The sequence below is a fragment of the Chrysochloris asiatica genome, unplaced genomic scaffold (genome assembly GCF_000296735.1).
Source record: "Chrysochloris asiatica unplaced genomic scaffold, ChrAsi1.0 scaffold00081, whole genome shotgun sequence".
Classification (NCBI taxonomy): Eukaryota; Metazoa; Chordata; class Mammalia; order Afrosoricida; family Chrysochloridae; genus Chrysochloris; species Chrysochloris asiatica.
In genome coordinates, this window is record NW_006408599.1 from 9,349,053 (window position 1) to 9,373,647 (window position 24,595).

Consider the following 24,595-nt stretch of genomic DNA (forward strand, 5'->3'; position numbering starts at 1 on the left):
ATAGTCAGAATCAATTTAAGCAAGGCTGATTACCAGTTATTGCTATTGTCACTAATCAACTATTCTGCATGGCTCACTTCACTCAGAGAAATGACAAAGACTCACCAACACAATTGAAGGACACTTCCTGTCTGCAGAAAAGGGAGCAACCATCACCATTCAGTTTATTCATGTCATCGCATTCCTCATCCTGGTCCCTGCAGAACAAATAGAGAAGAAAAATGTGTCAGGTGCATTTTAAAATCAAAGTTGAACCCAGTAAAGTCCCTCACTGTGTCAGGAACCTACTGGGATACCTTGGTCAACTCCTTTTCCCTGTCTGAGTCTCAGCCTCTTCATGTTCAAACTAAGATTCACATAGAACATAGATTACAACATATTATACTTCCCCCTTCTTTTGTGTTTCCGATGACAAAATAGTTAGATGGGATTAAGAAACAAATGAACAGACAAATAAGTGAATAGACCTTGCTCCCCTAAAGTTTAAGAAATTTCACTGACATTTTGTGTTTCTTTATAATGGCCAACATGAAGGATATTTTGGAGGATCTAGACCTGGTGTGGAGTCCTGGTGTGGTGCTGTGGAATAAAGCACTGGATTGCAATGTCTGTCTGAACCACAAGGTTGGTGGTTCAAACTCACCAGCCGCTCCTTGGAAACTCTATATAGGGTCACTTTAAGTTGGAACCGTATTGATGGTACTTAACAACAATAACAGACCTGGTATGGCGTTGTAGCACTGGACGGCGAACGGAAAGATTGGCGGTTAGAAGCTGCTCCTCAGAAACCCTATGTGGGGGGCTATAAGTCAGCTGACTCAATGACACTCAACAACAACACATTATCAATGGATTTTTGATGTGGTGCTTAGGATAAGCACTAGACCGCCAAACACAAAGTCAGTGGTTCAAACCCTACTCCTTGGAAACCCTATTAGGGTTGCTTTGAGTCAGAGCAGACTAGATGGCACTTAAAATCAACATAATATAAAGGCTGTCTCTTTACTATACCTTGCCTTAACAACCCCCTTCCATCCATTTCCTTATTCCCTCAACACACTTAAAGGTAGGGAGTTTTCCATGCACACCCTCAGGAGGTTTAGCCATCTTTTTGTCTTAAACTGTTCCTTTCTCTGTTGGGTGTGTCATGTCATGGTGTCAAGAACTCCAAGGCCTTTGGGACTATGCTGTTAAGAAATAAAAATGTCCCCTCTTGTTTTTGTTAGGATTATTTCCATCACTGAAGGATGACTTTGCAGGGTTTTGTCATGGGCAGATAGTGAGTGATGCTCTCTGAATTGGACCTAGAAGACAAGGAGGTGCAATGGCTTTCTGAACATATTGCTTGTTATTAAGTTGTTTACTGACATCGAATTGGTTCCAACTCATAATGACCCTGTATAGGGTTTCTGAGGAGCAAGTGGTGGGTTTGAACTGTTGACTTTGTGGTTCACAATCAGTCCAGTGATGATCTTGTAGTGCCATACCAGAATGTATTGCTACTTTCAGGAAAATTCTCATTCTCCCAGAAACAGAAAACTATGCTCCAAACTAGCTGTCCAATCTGAGTCATTCACCTTAAAGACTATACTAATATTCATCCTGGATAGTTGTGTTGTTGTTAATTGCTTTTGAGTCAGTTCTGACTCATAGCAACCCTGTATGGGGTTTTTGAAGCTTTAAATCTTGTCAGGAGCAGAAAGCCTCATCTTTCTCCTGCGAAACACCTGGTAGTTTCGAACTGATGACCCTGAGGTTAGCAGCCCGATTCATAACCACTATGCTACCAGAGTTGTTGTTGTTGTTGTTAAGTGCCTTTGAGTCGGTTCCGACCCATAGCGACCCTGAACAGGGTTTCCGAGGCTGTAAATCCTTACGGGAGCAGAAAGCCTCATCTTTCTCCCGCAGAGCGGCTGGTAGTTTCGAACCACTGACCTTAAGGTTCGCAGCCCGATTCGTAACCACTACGCTACTACCAGAGTTAGTCAATATAAAATATAACTAAATATTCAGTTCCCTAGTCACATTGGTCATGTTTCAAGTGCTCAATACCCACACATACTGAACATCACAGAATACATTTCCATCACTGCAGAAAAATCCATTAGACAGTGCTATTCTATATAAAATTGGGTCTCCATTTTCTCATCTGTTAAAATGGAGACGTTATCTACTTTTTAAAGTTGTTTGAGAACAGAATGCAGCAAAACGGCAGCGTAAGGTGTGGCTGTAGTAGATGCTCAGGGAATCACATTCTTGCTTTGCTCTTGAGAGTCTCCACAGAGTGTGTGGCAGCTGTCCCTGCCTCCCTAGAGACCAACTGAAACCTGTCACAGTATGGAGGAGGCCTCAGACTTTTCCTCTCACTCAGGCAATTAACACACAGGGAAATGTTGCTCTTAAAAGGTGTCAGAATAGAAGGACGGTGCCTTCCAATCACTCCTTAAGATGACTGGGGCATTGCATTGATCTCCAAAGAGCTGTTCACATTCTCCTGAATGAAAACCCAGGAGCCAAGAAGCTTGTTTTTTTTTCAAAACTGGGCCCAGTGAATCCTACAGGCAGGAAACTGGTGATGATCTTGTGTTTTTTAGATATTTCATGAGTTACATGGAGAAATACTTTCTTTCTTTTTTAAAGCCTGGCCTGGTTTCCCTAAGCCACAAAGAACATTTCCAACCTGCTTTCCCTCATCACCCAAACAGTATGATCTATTGGTTTAAGCAAAGCATTAGGGTCACCACAAATGTCTTCTAGGCATGACCAATCTAATAATAGATAGAAGAATTTTAAGAAACCTCCTCTGACCTCCCAGGCTGAGTCTGCGGCTGTTTTCACTGTACCCATAGACACTGTATACCACAGCACCTGTCCAAGCTGCTTTTTGAGAATCCTCCACACTAGGCTGTGAGATGCTGGAAGCAGTGGCAGAGTCTCTGTCACTCTACCACCCTGGTGCCTGGCCCAGGGCCTGGGGCTCTGCAGACACCACTCAGCAGTGACTCCTTTTTTTGTGTTAGTTTGGCAGCCTCATCAAGTCAAATGGCAAGGCAATGGGGAGTCCAGATGAGAACCTGGAGCCTGGGTTCATATCTTGGTTCTACTGCTTTCTGGGTGTAAAATTTTGAGAAACATTCCTTATTCTTTGTGTGTTAGTTTTCTTTTTGACAAAGGGTAGTATAAAGTCTGCAAAATCATTTATTCTGGCCTTACCAAGGCAACCGCAGTTCCAGCCAACATATTGTGCTGTTGTTGCTAAATGCTGTCAAGTCGGTTCCGACTCATAGTGACCCTGTACAGTGTTTCTGAGGAATAGCTGGTGAGCATGAATTACTGCTCTTGCAGTTCAAAATGACTTTGCAGACCAGCGCATTAATCCGCAGCCACCGTGAGGACTCCAGCCATCACATTAGAGGTGAGTTAATTAAATGTTTGACCAAAAATATAGCAGGCTGTTTTTTTTTAAGTTTTATTGTAAATAATGTGAAAGTTTACATGAGAGAACATTAATTTTACATTCATCCTTCGTAACGTACATCGTTTCATTGCCATGGTTACAATCCCCTCCATGCATCATCAACCAACCAAAGGGTATACCCTACAAGCCTGCCCCCTGGTTCTCAGCACACAGCCCCTCTCCCTCTCTAGGTCTAAAGTCCCCAGCCACTCCATCTCTCCATGTCATCGTCTCTGCCTCCATCTCTGGCGTCACTGCTTCTCTGGGTAGGGTCCCGCTCTCCGCTCTTCTCCCTTGATGGTCCCAGGGACCTCCGCTCTTAGATTGCAAAGTCAATCACTCCCCTTCTTTTGCTACAAAATGTCTACCTTTACATTTCCAACCCTCACAATCAGTTCTGATAACAGTTATTCACTATTGTATCACAAGAGACCTATCTGCATTTCCTTTCATCAACCCCACCTAGAAAGATTGGATACTACTCAGTGGAGATTCTACCTTCCTCCACTTCCTCTGGATCTAGGTTCCATCTTGAAAGCTTGTAAGCCAGTCACTTCTTGCCTTTATAGTCCCCCCACTTTGGGTAGCCAATGTCCAAGTTGCCCATCCTTGTCTACTCTGTGTATGGAGGGGTGGAAATGATCCTTGCTGTAAAGATTTGTTCCCTCTTTTGAGTTACTGCGTTCATAGGTGTAGGTCAAGTTCATCAAATTGTATCAGACTACTCTTTTTTTCTTTTCTTTCTTCTTCTAGTTGACCTCTGATCATCCAGTCATTGAAGCCAGGTCAAGTGGGTATTATCTGCAAGTGTGAGTGTTCTTGTGCATATGCCCTCTCTTCTTATCAGCTGGACACTTCACTCTCCACTCTAGTCCTCTGTGGCTATGTCACTGACTCCACTAGGCCCAAGAATCCCCAGGTCTTGCCACACTGCTAGCCAACCAGGTCTCCACCTGGCTTCACAGGAGTCTACTGAGCATTGTAGGGCTTAGCTCACAACTTCACTGCTGTTTTTCCCTCACTTCCTCTTATCAGTGATGCACGTGATCACCAATCAGAGCGTGTATTCCCATTGAGTCTTAGTCTTGGAAGGGGATTTGCTCTGAGGGGAACTGACCACATGCCTTGATGTCTCCTGGGCAAGCAACTTGCTTGTTCTTGTAGTAATCAGTCAGTCTGCCTGTTCTGTTCTTCTAGCCACTCCAGGCTGATCTTCCCATCCTTTCAAGTGGGAATTTCCCACCTCAGAGGATTCTGGATTGGGTTCAGGATTCCACCTATAGTCTTATGTAATTCAGAGGTTCTGCAGGAAGCCTCCTTCACTGGCACCTTTGTAGCTCCATTTTAGGTATTCCAATCAGTTATAGGCAGAAGATGAAGTTTCAAGCTTTCTATGGTGATATTTCTGGCTATTCCTTTCTCTCCCCCTCAAGTGTCTATTTTATAATGGCATGCAAGGAAAACCAAGATTCAAAAGACAGCCAAGCATCGTAACATTATTTCCCCCCTTTTCCTCATTCCAACCATGTCTCAGTACCTTTCCCTAGAAGTCAGTATACAATAGAATGGAGGAGCAGACTCTTGTACACACTTCTAGTCTTTTCGCACGACAAGTTGGCAAGAGATATAACTTACTGGCCCTTTGCTGATCTCATTGATGTCAAATTCAGTATTTTTCTCAGTGTAAGTCACGATAAGAAAGCAAACTGATGACCAATAACTGATATTTGTATGTATGTATGTTGTTGTTAAGTGCTGTCGAGTCAGATCCGACACATAGTGACCCTGTATAGGGTTTCCGAGGAGCAACTGGTGAGCTTGAACCACTGGCCTTGTGGCTCAAGCCAGCTTTACAGTCCAGCGCATTCACCAACAGTGCCACACCAGGATACACATGTACAAATTGTTTTCACTTGTACAGTGGTATCATTGTTGCTGTACTGATAGATGGGTCTTTGATTTCAAAGCAGAGATTTCCAGTTTACATTACAGCTCACAAATTCATCAGTAATGAATGTTTTTCTCCTGTAGCATTAGTGTCACTGATGAACAGGAATGATGAGCTTCTCCTTCATACACATACTGTTCCTATGAGCTGATAATGTTTTAGCACATCTCTGGTTTTGTCAATTGTGAAGTGAATTCTCTTTTTATACCACCTCTCCCGTCACAGAATGAGTGAGTAATTGCAATTCCATATTGCACAGATATTAGGTGACACCCAACAGTGCCGTTTAATGAAGGAATTTTGCCAATAGCTTGCTTTTCAATCTCTACACATCATGTGAAGCATGATGATAGCTTTACAAGTCTCTTAGTAAGGGTGTAACTTGCAACTACTTTGGCAATAAGAAACTTAATTTTGAGTAATGTTACTAAGGGTTTTGGTCTTTTCTTTATGTCTCAGGACAAAATTACTCAACTTTGTTCCAGAGAGCCCTTTTGTGCTTTTTCTGGAAGAAAAATCAATCTCAAAGATTTATTTATTTATTTATTTTAACAATATAAATGTTTTGATGGTTCTATGCCCTTACTTGGTAGTTGCCTACTATCATAGCCTGAAGACAATGGGATGAATGAACTGATAACGCAGTTAAGTCTATTTTTGAGACATACCATCTCATTGTTTTCTAATCATGCATTTCCTTTTTCACTGCTTGTGTGGACTCTTTATAATTACTGATTCATTTGTCTCAATGTACTTATATTCACATTTAACATCATTCTGAAAAACTGTTTATTATTTATGGTTTCAACACTATATGGGTTAGAGTACTTACATTATTACTATTTTTATGGAGACTTTGACTCATTTTGTACATTGTTGATAAAATATAACAGGAATATATATATGTATACATCTCTATATATCTGGGGAATGAAGTGGCTCCATATGGTAAGCACTGGATTGTGAACCACAAGGTCTACAGTTTGAACCTGATAGTCACTCCAAGGGAAAACCATGAGGCTTTCTGCTCCAGTGATGATATAGAGTCTTGGAAACCCTATAAAGAGTTACTATGGATTGGAACTGACTCAACAGCACTTAACCACAACAATCTATATATCTCTCTATATCTATCTATGTATAGAGAAAGTACCTATCTATCTATTTCTCTATCCAGCTATCTATCTATCTATCTATCTATCTATCTATCTATCTATCTATCTATCCAGCTATCTATTTATTGAGAGCACACTGGTGGTGTTGTGGGATAAGCACTGGGCCACTAACAGCAAAGTTGGTGGTTCAAACCCACCAGTCACTCTGAGTGAGAAAGGTGAGGGCTATCTGCTCCTGTAAAAATTAAGTCTCTGAAATTCTATAATAGTACCACTATGAGTCTGACTAGACTAGATGGCAATCATTTGGTTTTGTGGGTGGGGTGTATATTTATATCTCTATCTATCGATCCAGTTTTAATAAATGTAAATGTAAAGCAGCAATGCATGTAAAAGTGGTTTGCCTCAGCTGAACTGTGTTCTGTTAACTAACTGTTAGTTGGGACAGAAGGGCTAAAAGTATTCATAAAACAATTAACAGCAAGAACACAATGACAATAGGGCATAATGGTACCTCTCCATATTGTCTTACATATGTGAGACGTATATGTATTAAAAATAATTCATTGCTTTTCTTCTGTGGACAGCCTGTGGACAAATGAATAGATTCAGGGATCATTGGAACCTCACAGCTCATACTTAGATGAGAATTCCATAAACTCTTCTATTGAGCATCCCCTTCTTTACCTAACTGACATCACCCTCCTATCTTTGTTAAATCTACTTACTTCTGGATAATTCCATCACCACAGTACCCACTTCCGTGTACGTATATGGCAGCAGGTGACGACTCACTCTCTTCAGTTCCTGAAATGGTGATGACCCGGTACTGGTACATACTGCCAAGTTTTAGATCCCTGGGAAACATTAAAAAAAAAAAAAAAAAAAAAATGCTATTAGCTATAAAAACACAACACAAAGGGCCATAAGAGGAGTGAGAATGGAGAATTATACCCCTTGAATATATTCTCTTTGCCTTGCTCCATTTTGAAATTCCATGGACACGTAGTTGCCTAATAATCTTTATTGTCTGGTGTGGATAAGGTAGGTACTCTGCTAAGAATGATGAACCACTCTAGAAAGTATATCAATATATGTTAGCATTAATTGATTATCAATCATGCATATTGCTAGCTGCATCATGTGTGTTCTGGCTTGATTTAATCCTTGCAATAACTACAATGGGTAAATATTGGATTGTATGTGGCCCATAGGAATGGGTTGAGGAGGAAACCATCCAGGAAAAAGGCACAGAGTTGGGGAAGCACCATCTCAGAGTCTCAGGGCTTTTTCTGATGTATTCCCTTCATTCTAAGATCGAAAGACAAAGCACATTTCATGTGGGCAAGTCTTTTTGTTATCTTTTATATACAGTGATCTCTCCACTCCCTGCCACCTGCTCTCCCCTATGTATCTTACTCTCAAATGAAGTAATAATAATAACGTTGCTGTTGTTAAGTGCCATCAGGTTGGTTCAGACTCGTATAGACCTTGTATAGGGTTCCCAAGGCTGGAAATCTTAGTAGGTGAAAAAAGCCTCATCTATCTCCCGAGGACCAGCTAGTGGACTTGTTCACAGTCCAGTACTTATCCAGCAGAGCCACCACATCAAATGATAATAATAATATGCACAATGAATGAGACACCCTGGGCTAATAAAGATGTCACATGCACATTATCACTTGACACTACAATCAACCCTACATATGTACTAGAATTTTCATGTTTATTTGACAGATGATCAACCTAATGTATAAAGGGAATAAGTAACTTGTTTAAGATCATATGCTATTAAATAATATACTGTATTTTGATTCGTATTCCTTATCTTAAAAAGAGTCCTTGGATGGTACCAGCAGTTAAGCCCTTGACTAGTAGCTGAAAAGTTGCTGGTTTGAGCCCACCCAGGAGTGACTCGAAAGACAGGTCTGGTGATATTTTGAAAGGTCACAGCCATGAAAACACTATGGAGCAGTTCTACCCTGCACACATGGGGTCACCATAGGTGGTTGTTGTTGTTATGTGCCGTGGAGTCAGTTCCGACTCACAGTGACCCTGTACAGGGTTTCTGAGGCTGTAAATCTTTATGGGAGCAGAAAGCCTCATCTTTCTCCCGCAGAACAGCTGGGAGTTTCAAACTACTGACCTTGTGGTTCACAGCCCAATTTGTAACCACTACGCTCAACTCAAAGGCAACGAACAACAACAAAAATATTCCTTATCCCAGACATCTGTCTTAATAACCTTATCTCTTGCAACGTAGAGTCTTGTCTTGGAATTCCAATTCTGATGCTGGTCCCCCTTCGCCCACCCCAGATTTCCAACTTGTCTAGATTGCATTTATCTTGTGCACACTCAAGACCTTTTAGTACAAAGCCTGATCTGACTTTCTAATACCCAATTTCACTAAAGGTTATTCTTCTACCCTTAGTTGACCCTTTTCAACTACCTGCCACCAAGTGAACCTGGCAGCTGCCAAATATCCTCAAGGGAAAGTTATGTTGATGTCAGTTACACATGGACAAATCATCATCTCCCTTTTCACTTTTGATCATTTTCAAAGAGAGGCATTAGTGCTCTTTCATCTGCCCCACATCAATTATTTATTTTGTAAATAATAATTTTACAAAACGGAAGAAAAAAGGCACAAAATGATAATGAAGAGAATTCTTATCAGATGCCAGAGTTGGGGAGTGGGCATTCATAAACAAAAGGATGATGTACAAGAATCTCAAGTTCTTTTGCCCATCTGTTATTTCAGCTGCTCTGAGGGCTGAAACTGTTTGGATAAGGCCCACAAGATAACAGGTGCAGGGTCAATGGACAGAGACTGCCTCTTGGTTTTCAGCACTGTGATGAGTTGGTGTTTATGAGCACTGAAAGGCTCTGGTGAGGTATAGAGCGTTCCTTCCTAAGAATGTTGGGGTTATCACCCTAAAGGTAGTTTATTTGAGCTGCACTAGAACAGCTAGTTATATTGTAGGTAGACCAGAAGTCTTTGGGAATTCTTTTCGTGTTTTCTATTAATAAAGAACTAGTGCCTAGAAGCCCTGAGATATTGCATTATACATGATGACTACCCTGTAAAATGGGATGCCAATTTGTTGATAGGTATACCCCCAATTCCATCCTATTATTTTTAAGTTTCTTGATGATTTCATCCAAATATTTGATTGATGATTGTGTGCTTTTTCTAGCAGTGCTTCTAAAATTGGAATATTTTGGGTGGGAAATGGTTTTCCCAAGGAGTATATGAAGACACAAGATACACATGACATGCAGTCTATTGTACATTCATTTGGCTCTAAAATATGGGGATTTATATTATATTAAACAAATATGACCATGTTATGGAACAAAATGTGAAATTTGCTTCAGGCTACTTCTCAGGTCACTAGGGTATATGATTACTGTCTGAAATATATGGGTCACTTCTGTGGAGAAGCGTGAGAGTGTAAAAAGTAATCTTTGCATTGTGTTTTTCATTTATAGTGTGTGTCACAAATGATTTATGGCTGATAATAGTTGAGATGTTCTGTTAATATTTGTGAATGTTTTTCTCCTCCCTCTATTTGATTTTTCCTCCTCCCTCTCTTCCTCCTTCTCCTTCTGGGTAAACATCAAGTGTGGGGCAAGTAAATAAATAAATGTTTTAGTCCTTGCACTATTGCTTACTGGTTGGGAACTCATGGGCAGGTGCTTTGCCTCCCTAAACCTATTTCAAATCAGTCAGAAACCAGTTCTCCCAACATTTCCCTGTAGATTGGTGTGAGAAAATGTATAAACCACCTCTGTGTCCAGACTAGGATAGATGAGCAGTTAATAAATGTCAACCCATTAGTATTAGTGTTTAATTATCAACAGTCTCATTCAATGGAGTTAAGCTCTGTTCTTTACAACAAAGGGGGCAGAGTAACATGTAACCTTGCTTATGTAGACCCACATGAAAGGGGTCATCATCCATCCTGTGTGTCTTGCCTTGATAGATAGATTCTTTTCTACCCTATCATTTGTCTAGAACACCCCAACGCCTTGCAACTTACTCTCTTCCTAGGTGCATAGGAAATCCCATTGCAACTTCTAAATATTCTAGATCCCGGAACATTTGTCTTCTAGAAGATTGGTTTTCTAGATTCCAAAACTCTGGAACACAATCTGGCTCCTTGTAACTTCTAGCCACTAGCATTTACAGAACACATCTCATTGGACAAAAGGGTTTGATAATTCTGTATCTTTGAACTCTTTGTGCAAGGTTCATACATCATTATCAGGGAAGCCTGACACCAACTCAGTGCAGTGGGAGCAGTTCATCCAAGTGTACTGATAGGAAAAAAAGAGGCTCAAAAGCATTCATTTCTTAAAAAGGGAGGGAGGGAGGGAAGGAAGACTGGTACAATGATTATGACAAAGATTATGTTTTTACATTGAAGAATTCCTGCAATGCAACTACATTTTCTCCAGGTTAAAGTCAAAATTAATATTAACATTGCTTCTTCTCTCAAGAACTGAGGCCGGCTAAATTTCTTTTAAAAGAATGAGCTAGTGAATTTGTGAAGGCTTTGCCAAAGGTTAGGACCTATTTCATGGTTGGTCTAAAAGTAGGAAATTTATGTTAAGTTGTTCCTTTCAGCTGCTCCTAAAATCATCTGTCAATTGAGCTTCTCCCCTCCTGTGTCTCCCACATCCAGGCAGACCCTAAGTGCTGTCAGTGTTCCTCACCTGACAGCTTCCCTGTCATCCCTCTGCATCCCTGCTGTCACCACCATTTCAACCTGGATAGCTGACACAGTCTCTGACTCGTCCTCCTGCTCTTGTTGTTGTTGTTGTTAAGTGCCATCAAGTCAGTTTCAACTAAGAGCAACCCTGTATATAAGGTTTCCAAGGAGCATCTGTTGAGTTTGAACTACAGCCTTGTGGTTCAAACCGACCTTGTGGTCCAGTGCTTTACCCACCAGGACACCATCCTCCTGCTCTAAGATCTCCTTTTTCAGTCTTGCCAACAACATCACACCATTCTTAGATTCAATATCATTCTCTAACTCAGAATCTTCTCATTTATAGTAGTAAGGGGAGCACGTTACCAAACTGAAGCTTCCTATTTACTCTGGTTTGGAATGAAAATTTTAGCACATTCATCTGAGATGAGACTGTTTCAGTTAATTCTGGTTTCTTTCACAAAATTTGGAATTTAAATTTAAATGGAAAAAAAAAAAAAACACACCGAAAAACCAAACAACTAACCACCTTGAATATTTAATTCGTAATCATTCCAACTGGATACCAGATTAATTTTGTGTTTCTAGTTATTAAAAGAAAGCATTCAGCATGTATGTGATGGGATTGTTTGGCCAGTTTTGAAGAGTTATTTTGTACATCCCTTGAATGTCTTTTCTTGTTTTCTTATACCTTTTCAACATCTAGCCATCACATTGTGAAAAGATTGATAGTCTCAGAAACTCTGTACAGGGAGGGTCACTTAGCATAAACCAGCCACCATTGTCCAGAACGTGTCAAATGGCACAGCTACCTCAGGTTTGCATTTCTGGCAATTAGAAACAAAACATTTCAAATGGATATGATTTCTGTCTTCATTCTTAGAAATGTCATATGGATGACAAATATATATCAAATCTGGATCACAGTCTGATGCTAATCCTTTAATTAGGATGTACAGTCTTGCCTTAGAACCAGATGGAAATAAAATGAGAAATATAAAATTCAGTAGAATGCTGTCAATTTGATTCAACTCACATTAAACCTATAGGACAGAGCTGTTGTTATTAGTTGCCATCAAGTAGGTTCTGACTCATAGTGACCCTATCTATGCACAGCAGAACAAAACACTGCCCGGTCCTGGGCCAACCTCACAATTGTTGCCATGCTTGAGCCCATCGATGCTGCCACTTGGCCAATTCATCTCCCTGGGGGTCTTCTTCTTTTTCTCTGACCCTCCACCCTACCAAACATGATATCCTTCTCCAGCGACTGGCCCCTGCTGACAAAATGTCCGAAGTATGAGAGACAAAGTTTGGCCATCCTGCCCTCCAAGGAGCACTCTGGCTGCACTTCTTCCAACATAAATCTGTTGGTTCTTTTGGCAGCCCATGGTACTTTCAATATTCTCCTCCAACACCGTTAATTGAAAAGCATCAATTCTTCTGTGGTCTTGCTTTTTTACTGTCCAGCTTTCACATGCATATGAGGTTATTGAAAATATCATGGCTTGGGTCAGGTGCACCTTAGTCCTCAAGATGACATCTTTGCTCTTCAACACTTTAAAAAGGTCTTGTGCAGCAGATTTGCTTAATGCAATATGTCATTTAATTTCTTGAATGCTGCTTCCATGAGTGTTGATGGTTGATCCAAGAAGAAAGTAGGACAGAGTAGAATTGCCCTATAATAATGTTTACAGAAGCAAACTACCACTTCTTTTTCCTGAAGAACAGCTGGTGGGTTGAATGGCTGAACTTTCAGTTAGTAGCTAAGTTCTTAACCACTGCACCACTGGAGCTCCTTAAAATGCAGCTACATACCATAAAGCCATTATCCTCAAGATACTTATAAACACAAGTTGTTGTTGTTGTTAAGTGCAGTCAAGTCAGTTCCTACTCATAAAGACTTTATCTATACAGGGTTTCTGAAGAGCGGCTAGTGGGTTTGAATTGCCAATTTTGTAATTAGCTTATCCTACAGTGGTTAGAAGCCCAGTGCTTATGCTACAGTGTCACACCAGAACTCCCATATGTGCATCTACAGTTTTCAGATAGGTTTTAACTGACTCATTATGATATTAACTTCATAACAATACTTTTAAGAAATAAGCATTTTTCCTACAAACTAAGTTGTAGGGGTGTATACACATCAGATGGCTAAACTCCTATAACTTAGTATTTAGGGAAAAGATTTATTTCTTAAAGTGTTGGTATAAAGTTACTACCATAATGTTGTTACGTGTTATTGAGTGGGTTCTGATTCATAGTGACCCTGTATAGGGTTTCTGAGAAGTGATTGGTGGACTTGAACAGCCGACCTTGATGCTCAAACTGACCTTGCAGTCCAGCGCATTCTCCTGCAGCACCACACAAGGACTCCAATATCAAAATGGTGGTTATGTGCTGAGGAGCTGGTTTTGACTCTTAGTGACCCTGGGTTTCCGAGCCTATAAATCTGTATGGGAGCAGAAAACCACATCTTTCTCCTGCAGAACTGAGGGTAGTTTTGAATTACTGACCATGAGATTAGCAGGCTAACTCATAACCACTAGCGACTAGAGGCCAGTTAAAACTTACCTGAAATCTGTAGGTAAGACATTTATTTCCCTTTTCTTTTATTCTCTCGGCCTTCCTATCATTTAATTAGAATGCATGATTCTTGCCTTAGAACCATACGAAGATAAAATGAGAAATATAAAATTTAAGTAGAACAAGGGAGAAAATCCTTCAACACACTATGCAAAAATCACATTTTGCTTCCTCCAGAGAATCCTCGCTAAGCTCTCATTGATCTTCTATTGTCTCCATGTTGTAATAATCATTTATCTTGTCCTGTATTCCCACATATTTTGTATAAATAAACTCTGGGATACCTTTTTAAAATTCTACCTTCTGTAATAATAATGTGGTTTTTGCTATTGTTAAGTGCCATCGAGTCAGTTCTGACTCATAGCAACACTGTATAGGATTTCCAAGGAGAAGCTGGTGAGTTTGAACTGCTGACCTTTGCAGCTCAAACCAACCTTGTGGTTGAAAGCTTATCCTACAATGCCATGACTTCCATTTGCTCCATGTTATTTATCCCTTGGATAATTTATTGTTATCAACCCCCTTTTTAGATGATAAAACCAAAACTTAGGAAGATTAAGCTCTCTGCTGGTGTTGTTGATATTGTTGATTGTTGTTAGTTGGTTCTGACTCATAGCAATCCTGTAGAGGACTTCTGAGGAGCCATTGGTGGGTTTGAACTGCCAACTTTGTTGTTAGCAGTCCAATGCTTATCCTCAAAAGGGTCACACCAGTACTGTCTAACTCCATCTCTAATCAGTGTCTTCCTGAAGTGGAAGGCACCAGCTATGAAGAGCTGACCAAGATAGCTGACAAGAAGTCCAGAAAGCCCATTTTAAACCAAGTAGAGTTTGCATGCAAAGAACAATTGGAAAGATCTGTTAAGTCAAGAAACAAAGTTGTCTTCAACACTACAACTGACTCACTAACCATGGAAAATCCATTTCTCTCTCTCTGACCATTAGTTTCTTCTTTTATGAAATGAGAATCTGGGAAGGATGTGATGATCAATCCATAGTTCTAATGTAATGAACTTAGTATTGTGTCTGCCTTGAGCAATTCCACAGGCTAGAAGCTACAACACTGCGCTGAGAATGGGTGTAGGTCAGGACCTACCACCCAGATTGTCTGAGCTGGAAGATGTGGTGGGACCACCTAGGATGCTTCTGGCCCAGGAAAAGCTAAGTATTCCAGTCCAGCCTTGGGCTAAGAATCAGAGGGTAATGCCTGGGCAGTTGGCACATCAGCTTCAGCCAAGAAGTGGGAAGGGAAGAAAAGAATTATTGAGCTTAATCTGATGTGCCAGGGACTTTGTACATACCATTATTCCAATTTTAACTAGAAAATATCTCAATCATATAGAAAAGTACAGAGAACTCTATACCGAGTGTCCGTATACCTATTACCCAGCTTTGTCAAATTATGATATTTTGCCATATTGTCCCTATATCTTTTTTTTAATGTAAAATAAAGCAAAAATACTAATTCAGTTTCATGCTACCTATATAGTATTTCTCCTGTATCTTTTCTTCCTCTTCCCCATACATGTTTTTAGACTCTTTATACAAGTGCATTATCTTGCATATCTTAAACTTCATAAATATTTTAATATCATGCTTATAATTATTCAGATATATTTGTAATTTTCTGCTCAACATTGTTTTTTGATATCAAACAAGCTGATATATGCAGATCTAGCTCACTTCTTTCACTGATACTGTATTTTATTCTATGAATTTACCATAAATAACTTAATCATTCTTTTCTTGATAGATACCTACATCATTTCTACTATTACTGTTTTGATTAACTTTTTGTTGTTGCTCTTATTTTCAGCAATGTTGCTTTAAACAATCTTGGTAAATTGTTTTGTACACAAGAGCAAGACTTCTCTCAAGAATATCTATTTAAAGTGTTATTGTTCAATTGAAGGCAGTTGCTATTACATTGTTCTTGTCAGATGCCTTCAAGTAGATTCTGACTTACAGCAACCCTATGTACAGCAGTCCTGGTGTGGCATTGTGCAATCAAGCACTGGACCACAAGGTCAGTTTGACTCACAAGGTTGGCAGTTCAAACTCACCAGCCACTCCTTGGAAAACCTATACAGGATGGCTACGAGTAGAAACTGACTCAACAACAATTAACAACAACAATGTACAACAGAATGAAACATTGCCCTGTCCTACATCATCCTCACAATCCTTGCAATGTATAAGCCCATGTTGAAGGTACTGTATCAGTCCATCTCACTGACCCTCTGGGGACTGGTCCCCGCCTCCTGACAACATGTCTAAAGTACATGAGACTAGGTCTAATCATCCTAGCTTCTAAGGAGCATTCTGGCTGTACTTCTTCCAAGACAAATTTTTTTCTCTTTCTTTTGGCTGTCCATTTTCAACACCATACCTTCTTAGGTGCTGCCAAATTATTTTCCAAATTTTCTGCACCAATTAACATGCCAACTAACAGACTTACCATTGCTCTGGGTCCTTGTCTGAACTTGGCACTGCCAAACATTTATTTGCCAATCTGATGGGTATTAAATGGCATGTAATTATTGTTTTGTTTGCCTTTCCCTGATTACTAACAAGCCTGAGTATGTTGCCCCTTAAAAACTTTTTGCTATTTTAAATTGGATGCTTTTTCCCTATTGATAGGCACATCTACTTACATATTATTGTTGTTGTGTGCTGAGTATGTTCTGACGCATAGACACTCTCCATAGGGCTTCTGAGGCTTTATAGGAGCAGCAAGCCTCATCTTTCTCCTGCAGACTCACTGATGGACTCACACCACCAACACTGTGGCTAGCAGTCCAGTTTATATCTTACAGTTCCAACAGGACATTGTAGTTAAACATAGAGGCACTCATCTTTTTATAATTAAATACCATTTTCTGGTCTGTGACTCCTGTTTTTTTCACTATGCTTATGCTACTTTGTGGACAAAATTTTTTATCTTTTAGTTTATGATCTGTTCCTTTCAAATCCTGTTGAATAAAAGTTTTCTTCACTTCAATGTTATAAAATAGGCTCCTCTTTTTCTTTTTAATGTTTCAAGGTTTTTATTTTTGTATATACTTTCAATCTACCTACAATATAGTTTTGAAAATGATGTGAAATAAAGGATTTTTCCCCAAAATGTGGATTACCAATTTGTTCAGAATTATTTATGTAATAGTGGATACTTCCACTACTGAATTACAATGCTACCTTTTCCATAAGTCATTTAAATATTTACATGAGTTTGTTTCAGGGATATCTTGTTTGGTCTATTTTTTTTATTATCATATCAGCAGAGCTTTATCTTAATTCCCATACCTTCATAATGAAGTCTTGATTTATGTTCTGAATTCATTCTATACTTGGGTTTTCTTTCACAAAAGTTCTTGGCTTTCCTATGCATATTTAAAGTTTCATTTAAAAATACCTATTGGGATTTTGATTCCATTTTAATAAATTATAGATACATTTGAAGAGAAAAGACATCTCTATGGTATTGTGTCCTGTAATTTATATACACAGGTTATCTTTTAATTTATTTAGCACTTATTACATGACATTTTGAAACATTTTAAAGCTTTCTTCATGAAAATCATGATGATTTCCTTTATTAAGAGCAAATTTCTAACTCTAAGTACTTTATATGTGTCAGTACTATTGTAAATGATAGCATACATACAGATTAAAGCTCCGGTAATGTAGTGGTTACGAATCGGGCTGTGAACCTCAGGGTCAGCAGTTGGGAACTACCAGCTGTTCTGTGGGAGAAAGATGAGGATTTCTGCTCCTATGAAGATCTGCAGCCTTGGAAACCCTGTACAGGGTCTCTATGAGTTGGAACCGACTCCACGGCACATAACAACAACAACCTTTTCACTGTACTGACGCTGATAAAATGCTTCTTCTTGTTGTCATTGTTAAGTGCTGTTGAGTTGGTTGTTACTCATAGCTATCCTGTATAGGGATTCCAAGGAGCATCGTGTGGGTTTGAACTGCCTACCTTGTGATTAGCCGTCCAGTGTTTATACTCTATTGCCACACTTTGTTGTTGTTGTTAAGTGCCGTCGAGTCGGTTCCGACCCATAGCGACCCTGTACAGGGTTTCCAAGGGTGTAAATCTTTACGGGAGTAGAAAGCCTCATCTTTCTCCCGCGGAGCAGCTGGTAGTTTCAAACCGCTGACCTTAAGGTTTGCAGCCCGATTCATAACCACTACGCTACCAGTACCACAAAAATGCCTTGAGCCAGAAATTTATTCAATGAAAATTTGTTTGTGTTTGTATATATTTGCATGCATATCTAGATTGATATCTGCATCTATCTACACATCTATTCTAATAGTTTTGGGTTAACAAGAAAATATTGACCTTTGTAAATTAATAAATATTCAAAAGTTCTCACTAGCTGGTTTATTAGTTCTAATAATTAACTGACTCTCATTAATGTTCCTAAGAGTCTCTTACAGATGAAGAATAATGATAATTTTGTTTCTTCTTTTCCATTTCACACATTTTTATTCCTTTTTTGATGTAGTGATACTGTTTAGGTCCAATGCATCACTGGACATCTTTGGTTTGACCCTCTAATCAAAAGGACTACTATTTCCATTTTATCTGTAGACACAGTTCATACTGTAAATCATCAGTTGTTGCTCCTTTCTATTCCTAGTTTATTTCCTGTCTTATTTCTTCCTTTAATCATGAAAGGTTCCTAGGCTATCAGAAGTTTTTTTAAAATTCAAATCTATTAAGTTGTTGTGATGTGCCATGGAGTCGTTTCCAACTCATAGCGACCCTATACAGGGTTTCCGAGGCTGCAAATCTTGACGGGAGCAGAAAGCCTCATCTTTCTCCCGCGGAACAGCTGGTAGTTTTGAACTGCTGACCTTGTGGTTCGCAGCCCGATTCGTAACCACTATGCTACCACAACTCCTTAAATCTATTAAGATATTCCTGTTTTTTAAAATCCTTTAATATGTTATCATGAATCACAACAAAAGACTATTTATGGTAATTGTTCCAGTAGTGTCTCATTCTCGGCATGATCTAGTATGGCACAACGTGTTTGTTTGTGTGATAGTTTTAATACATCATTAAATTCTATTTGCTAACACTATATGTAAGATTTTTGTTTTCCAATCATAAATTCAATGAATTAAAATGTTTTATCTTTTCATTCATTTATTTGTCTATCTACTTATTTGTTTATGTGTTGCCTCATGGACTGAAACCATGTTCTATGTGATTCTGATAATTTGTTATTATTTGTTGTGTGATCTTCTTGTTATATATACCAACGAATCTGTTCTGACTCATAGCAACCTCGTACAGGATTTCTGAGGAGCAGCTGGTGAGCATGAACTGCCAATCTTCCATTTCAAGCAACCTCGAGGTCTAGGATATAATTAAAATAAGTGTAAACATTCCGCATATCCTAGCAAAAACTAGTTATATTTTGATTTTAGAACATGATTTGACATATTGTTATTAAATTAAACTATTTTTGTGCTATTAAAAATTTAGATCATGGCTAATTTTTTTGTTGTTGTTTGCTTGCTCTGTCGATTGTTGAGAAATGCATGGGTTTTGTTGAGAAATATCCTAACTGTTGAGCAACATCCTAATATCATTATGGATGTATCCTTCTCTCTGGTAAGTGCTATTACTTACATTGTATATGTTGTTGTTAAGTGTCCTGGAGTCCGTTCTGACTTATAGCAACCCTGTATAGCGTTTCTGAGGAGAAGCTAGTGGGTTTGAACCACCAATCTCATGATTAGCAGTCCAGTACTTATCCTACAACACCACACCAGGACTCCTGAATTATATATATTAATGTTAAATTATTTGGTGTGTTCAAGTTCAAAATCATTATATATCTTCTTCTCATCAAGCGACTTCTTTATCTTAATATGTTTTGACTTAATGTTTCCTTTGTTAAACAATAGTATAATTTTTGGCTAGTATTGGTTTGGTAAATGTTTACATTCCTTTCTCGTTAACCTTTTATCGATCTTTTCCTTAGTTTAATCCATCTTGAGGGTCTTTGCCTTTACACAGGTGACTAATCTGATTGGTGTAACGCCTGCTAAGTTGAATTTATTTCCCCATCTTGGTTGTGCTTCCTATTTCTCATTTTTCCTTTACTTTTTAAAATTATCCTTTTTGTCTTCATTTGTATTTATTGCATTTATTTATTTCCACTCTGTTTTCCATCCTTTTCCATCTCCTATTTGGAGGTTGGCTATGTTTTCTACTTTATTTTTATTTTCTTGTTTAGCCTAATATATGCATATTGTTGTTGTTAAGTGCTGTCAAGCTGGTTCTGACCCATAACAACCCTTCATAGGGTTCCTGAGGAGTGGCTGGTGGGACCCAATGAACATGGTGGCAGTTGTGTGTCACTGAGTTGGTTCTGACTCACACTGACCTTGTATAGGGATTCTGAGACTATGAATCTTTACAGATGCAGAAAACCTCAAATTTCTGTCAAGGAGTGTCTGGTAGACCTTGCAGTTAGCCAACCAGCTCACAATCTACTATGCTACCAAGGCTCCTTATTAACATGTATATTGTTGTTGTTGTCAATTGCCATTGAGTCAGTTCCGATCCATAGCGACCCTATATAGGGTTTCTGAGGAACGGCTTGGTTAGCTTGGACCGCTGACCTTGCAGTTCAAACTGACTTTGCAGTCCAACTCATTAACCCACAGTGCCACACCAGGACTCCATTAACATGCATACTTGTTATCAAACTCAAAATTTAATGAAAAACCCTGCTGTAATTTGCTGATATTTACTCTCATTTACTTATTTGTGGTTTTCATTTTGGCATGTGAGCTCATGTTCAGAGGGTTTTAATCTGTGGAAAATCAAGTGCGAAGGGGTCAAGTCTATACTCCCTCTCCCAACTTCTTGTAGGTGCTCTCTGAACATCATCAACCTAGGGCCATTTTTTTCAGTTAATTTTTCATGTTAGTTGTTATCTGGTCTTACTGGTTGGTATAAACTCAAATCTCAAATCTTAGTAAGGTATAAGATATTGTTGTTAAGTGCTATTGAGTTGGTTCCGACTCATTGAGACCCTGTATGGGTTTCCAAGAAGCAGTTAGTGACCTTGAACAGCCAACCTTATGATTCAAACCAACTCTGCAGTTCAGCACATTAGCCCACAGCGCCATACCAGGGCACCAAGGTAATGGTTATAAATTCCTATTCAGATCCTAAGCAAAGATATTCTTATTATTATCATCTTATCATTATGATATATTTCTTTCCTCCTTGTATCCCTCCATCCCTCCCACCTTCCTTCTTTCTCTCTCTCTTCCTTCCTTTTTTCTTGCTTCCTTCCTTTCTCACTCTTCCTTAGTCTCTCTTTTCTTCTTTCTTATATCCTAACTTTATGCTCAGAACTTTGGCTCTAATTCCATACCATGAAGGGCCAAATCTCCTCTCCTGAATAAGCAAAACTATTCAATCTAGTCAACTGCCTAAAATGGATGGTTCCCTCTTATGTAAACCCGAACAAATGGAACACTACATCAGATTTATTGTTTTTCTTTCAGCTCCACATCATTCCTTTCCACTGACAATATCCTTTTTTTGTTTTTCAGATCTTAGCCATGCATTTTAAAGAACGCTAGTTGTATCAGTTACATGTCACCTAGAATGCCTAGATGGGTGTTTGCATTCAAAACATAAATTATCCAATCTATTAATTTTTACATTCTTTCCCTAATACAAACCTGTTAAGATAGAAGTTATTTCCATTTTTTAGTTGAGCAGAACCCGAGGCTCACTGTACTTGAGTGATTTTCTCCAAATCAGGGAGATAATAATTATAAAGCAGCTTTGAAGCCATGACTATTTGATTCTAGAACCTGGACTTCTCCATGACATTGAGCTGGTTCCTTGGGTGAGCACACAATTGTAAGTCATGAACAAATATCAAATCAAATACTGAAACTATTTGAAAATAGAGCAATATAAAGCACTTTAGGAAACTGCAACTTAGATTAAACTTTATTTTACTTTTTTATGTAGAAATGTAGAGTAAAATAGTCTCAACTCTATAGGTTGAAGCTTGCCTTTTTTTTTTTTTTTGCCTTTGTACTTTTACTTAATAGGGAAGTACTAGTATGCTATCAGAATTGTTTTATTTTTTCTAATCATCAAGCCCATCTATGACTATTTCAACAAATTAGAATACTATAGAAAAGAATTTTAAAAAATGTAGAAATACATTTCAAATTCCATCACCTCAAGGTAACTATATTCTGGTCACACTTTGTTCAGCATCCTTTATTTATCATTTTATACATAAACACAATCTGTATTTGCATAAATATAGGGTCACACATATGTGGTATTACTTCATCTTTAATGAAGAAAGAGCATAGAGAAGCAAATTCATTCAGTAAAATTATTCCAGCTAAATGTATTTTAAATTTTGAGTTTTCCCTCCAAAATTCTGGATAAATATATTTATATCATTATATTCATTTGTCCAAGCAAAATTCACTAATTCATCTCAGCATCTCCAAATTTCCGGGATGAATACATGAATAAAATATGATCCTGCCTTTAAGATGCTCACAGGCTGTCTGGGAAGAGAAGAGACTGAAGTGAATGGATTTACCACAGTCTGAGAGTCAGTGTATGAGCATGGGAGAGAGATGTCTTACCAATTCTAAGAGAAAGAGAGTGCAAGGAGACTCTTCAAAGATTTACTGTATTGTCCAGAGAAAGGTAAGTAGAAGTCAAATCAAGAGGAAGACGAAAGAACTGGATTTCTAGGCATATGACACAATACATTTATTTTGTGGTGAATTATTTTGGTAACTGTGAAGGTAATTAGTTTGAGGAGAGAGATAGAAAAGGAGTACTTGGTAGTAGAGAGAACAAAGAGTCCCCATAAAGTGGAAGTTGCAGAAAAAATCGAGTATCTACCAAGTTTTGGAATTATACTGTATGTTTTCATATTCTATTTTGTTTGCAGAGTACTAACACTTAAAACAAAATATCCTTCATCACTGAATGGCCCTGGAGCTGTCTTCACAAAAGAATATACTTTTTAACAGTCATACATTAAGGTAATGTATACTCAGTTGTTTTTTTTTACTGTCTTTAAAAACCACATAATCCTCAATTTTTATTTCATCTGGGAGCTACCCAGAATTCTTAAGGGAACCTTTTATTTCTCTTTTAAGCTGAGAGGTATTTTGATCTCACTTTTTATCACAGGGAGGGAAAGGACTGTTAAGGATTTGAGACAGAAAGCATTGAATGCCATTGGGAAGGGGTATTTTGAAAGGCCCTCTGGCAGTTGACTCTGGACCATGTGCCAGGAAACGTGGTCACAGTTCCTCCCTTAACTTTTGTCGTGATTTCAGACATAACGGTGTCAGGGCTCTTTGACCCTCACCTTCACTGTGCAATTAAACAAACAAGCAAAAACATAAAAGTCATTTACAAAGCTTCTAGTAGGAACCAGGAGCCCTGGTGTGGCACTGCAGGATAATGTGCTGGACCGCAAGGTCCATTTGAGCTGCAAAGTAGACAGTTCAAACTCACCAGGCGCTCCTAGGAAACCCTATACAGAGTCACTATGAGTCAGAACCAACTCCACAGCACTTAACAACAACAGCAGTATGAACCAGTCAATGTGAGAGACCCAAAGTTTAAGAAGCCACCATCACTGACCTCAGACAGGTCAAAGGGTAAAAGATGGGATAGGCTAAGTACTGTATGCCTGCAATATAAGAGTTTGAAAAGCACCAAGAGAGAGGACCAAATAGTGATTGGAAAGATGAGGAATGTATGGTGGTAAGCCATGGAGTCGGTTCTGACACATAGCGACCTTGTATAGGGTTTCAGAGGCTGTAAATCATCATTACGGGAGCAGAAAGGCTCAACTTTCTCTTGTGGAATGGCTGGTAGTTGAACTGCTGACCTTTAGGTTAGCAGCCCAACTCATAATCACTAAGCTACCAGAGCTCCTTGAGGAAGGTTCAGGGACACTTTGTTTTTTAACACTTGAATTGGCATGGTGCCCAATTTACAGGTTTCCTTGACACCCCATGCTTTGACATAAAGTTAAGTCAGATGTTGAATGTCTGTATTTCTTGGTATATATTAAATGTTCTAAGGACAAAAAAGAGTCCTGTTATGGCACTGTGGGTTAATGCGCTGTACTGCAAAGCCAGCATGAGCTGCAAGGTTGGCAACCAAGCTCACCAACTGCTCCTTGGAAACCCTATACAGGGTAGCTATGGGTTGGAACCGACTCGATATCACTTAAACACAAGAAGGACAAAAATATTTAGACTTTCACCGTTAAATCTCTGTGCCTAGCATAGTGCTGGCACAAAAGAAATTTTCAAACAAAATCTGTTGAATTAATTAGCAGTTGGAGTCAGTACAGATGGGAAAAAAATCAAAAGACTTAATTATGGAGTATGATGATCTGAGCATTAACAACAATATGCACCAGGACATAGGTGCACTTTTTTAGATACTGTTGTTATATATGCCTTCAAGTTGGTTCTGACTCAAAGCGGCCCTGTATAGGTTTCCAAGGAGCGGCTGGTGGGTTTGAACTACTGACCTTTTGGTTTACAGTCCAGCGCTTATCCTACAGTGTCACACCAGGATTTCTTTTTAGCTATAGAACAGTTCGTTTAGACTAACTTTCACGACAAGCTAAAGGAAGTGCTCAAGTTTGACTAGAAGAGCCTGTGTTTAGGTTCTGAGATAAGGTTCTGGGGTGTGACTTATCCAGGGATGAAGAACC

The 24,595-nt window shown here is 38.9% G+C and overlaps 1 protein-coding gene across 1 annotated transcript in view; it reads right to left on the reverse strand.

Moving 5' to 3' along the window:
• Positions 1-24,595, reverse strand: part of PAPPA (pregnancy-associated plasma protein A, pappalysin 1) — a 302,780-nt gene that overhangs the window by 158,323 nt on the left and 119,862 nt on the right. The window contains exons 8-9 of the mRNA XM_006865683.1: positions 7,249-7,377; positions 106-197 (exon numbers count right to left, since the gene is read on the reverse strand). Of these exons, the coding sequence (XP_006865745.1) occupies positions 106-197; positions 7,249-7,377 (221 nt within the window). The remainder of the gene's footprint in view (positions 1-105; positions 198-7,248; positions 7,378-24,595) is intronic.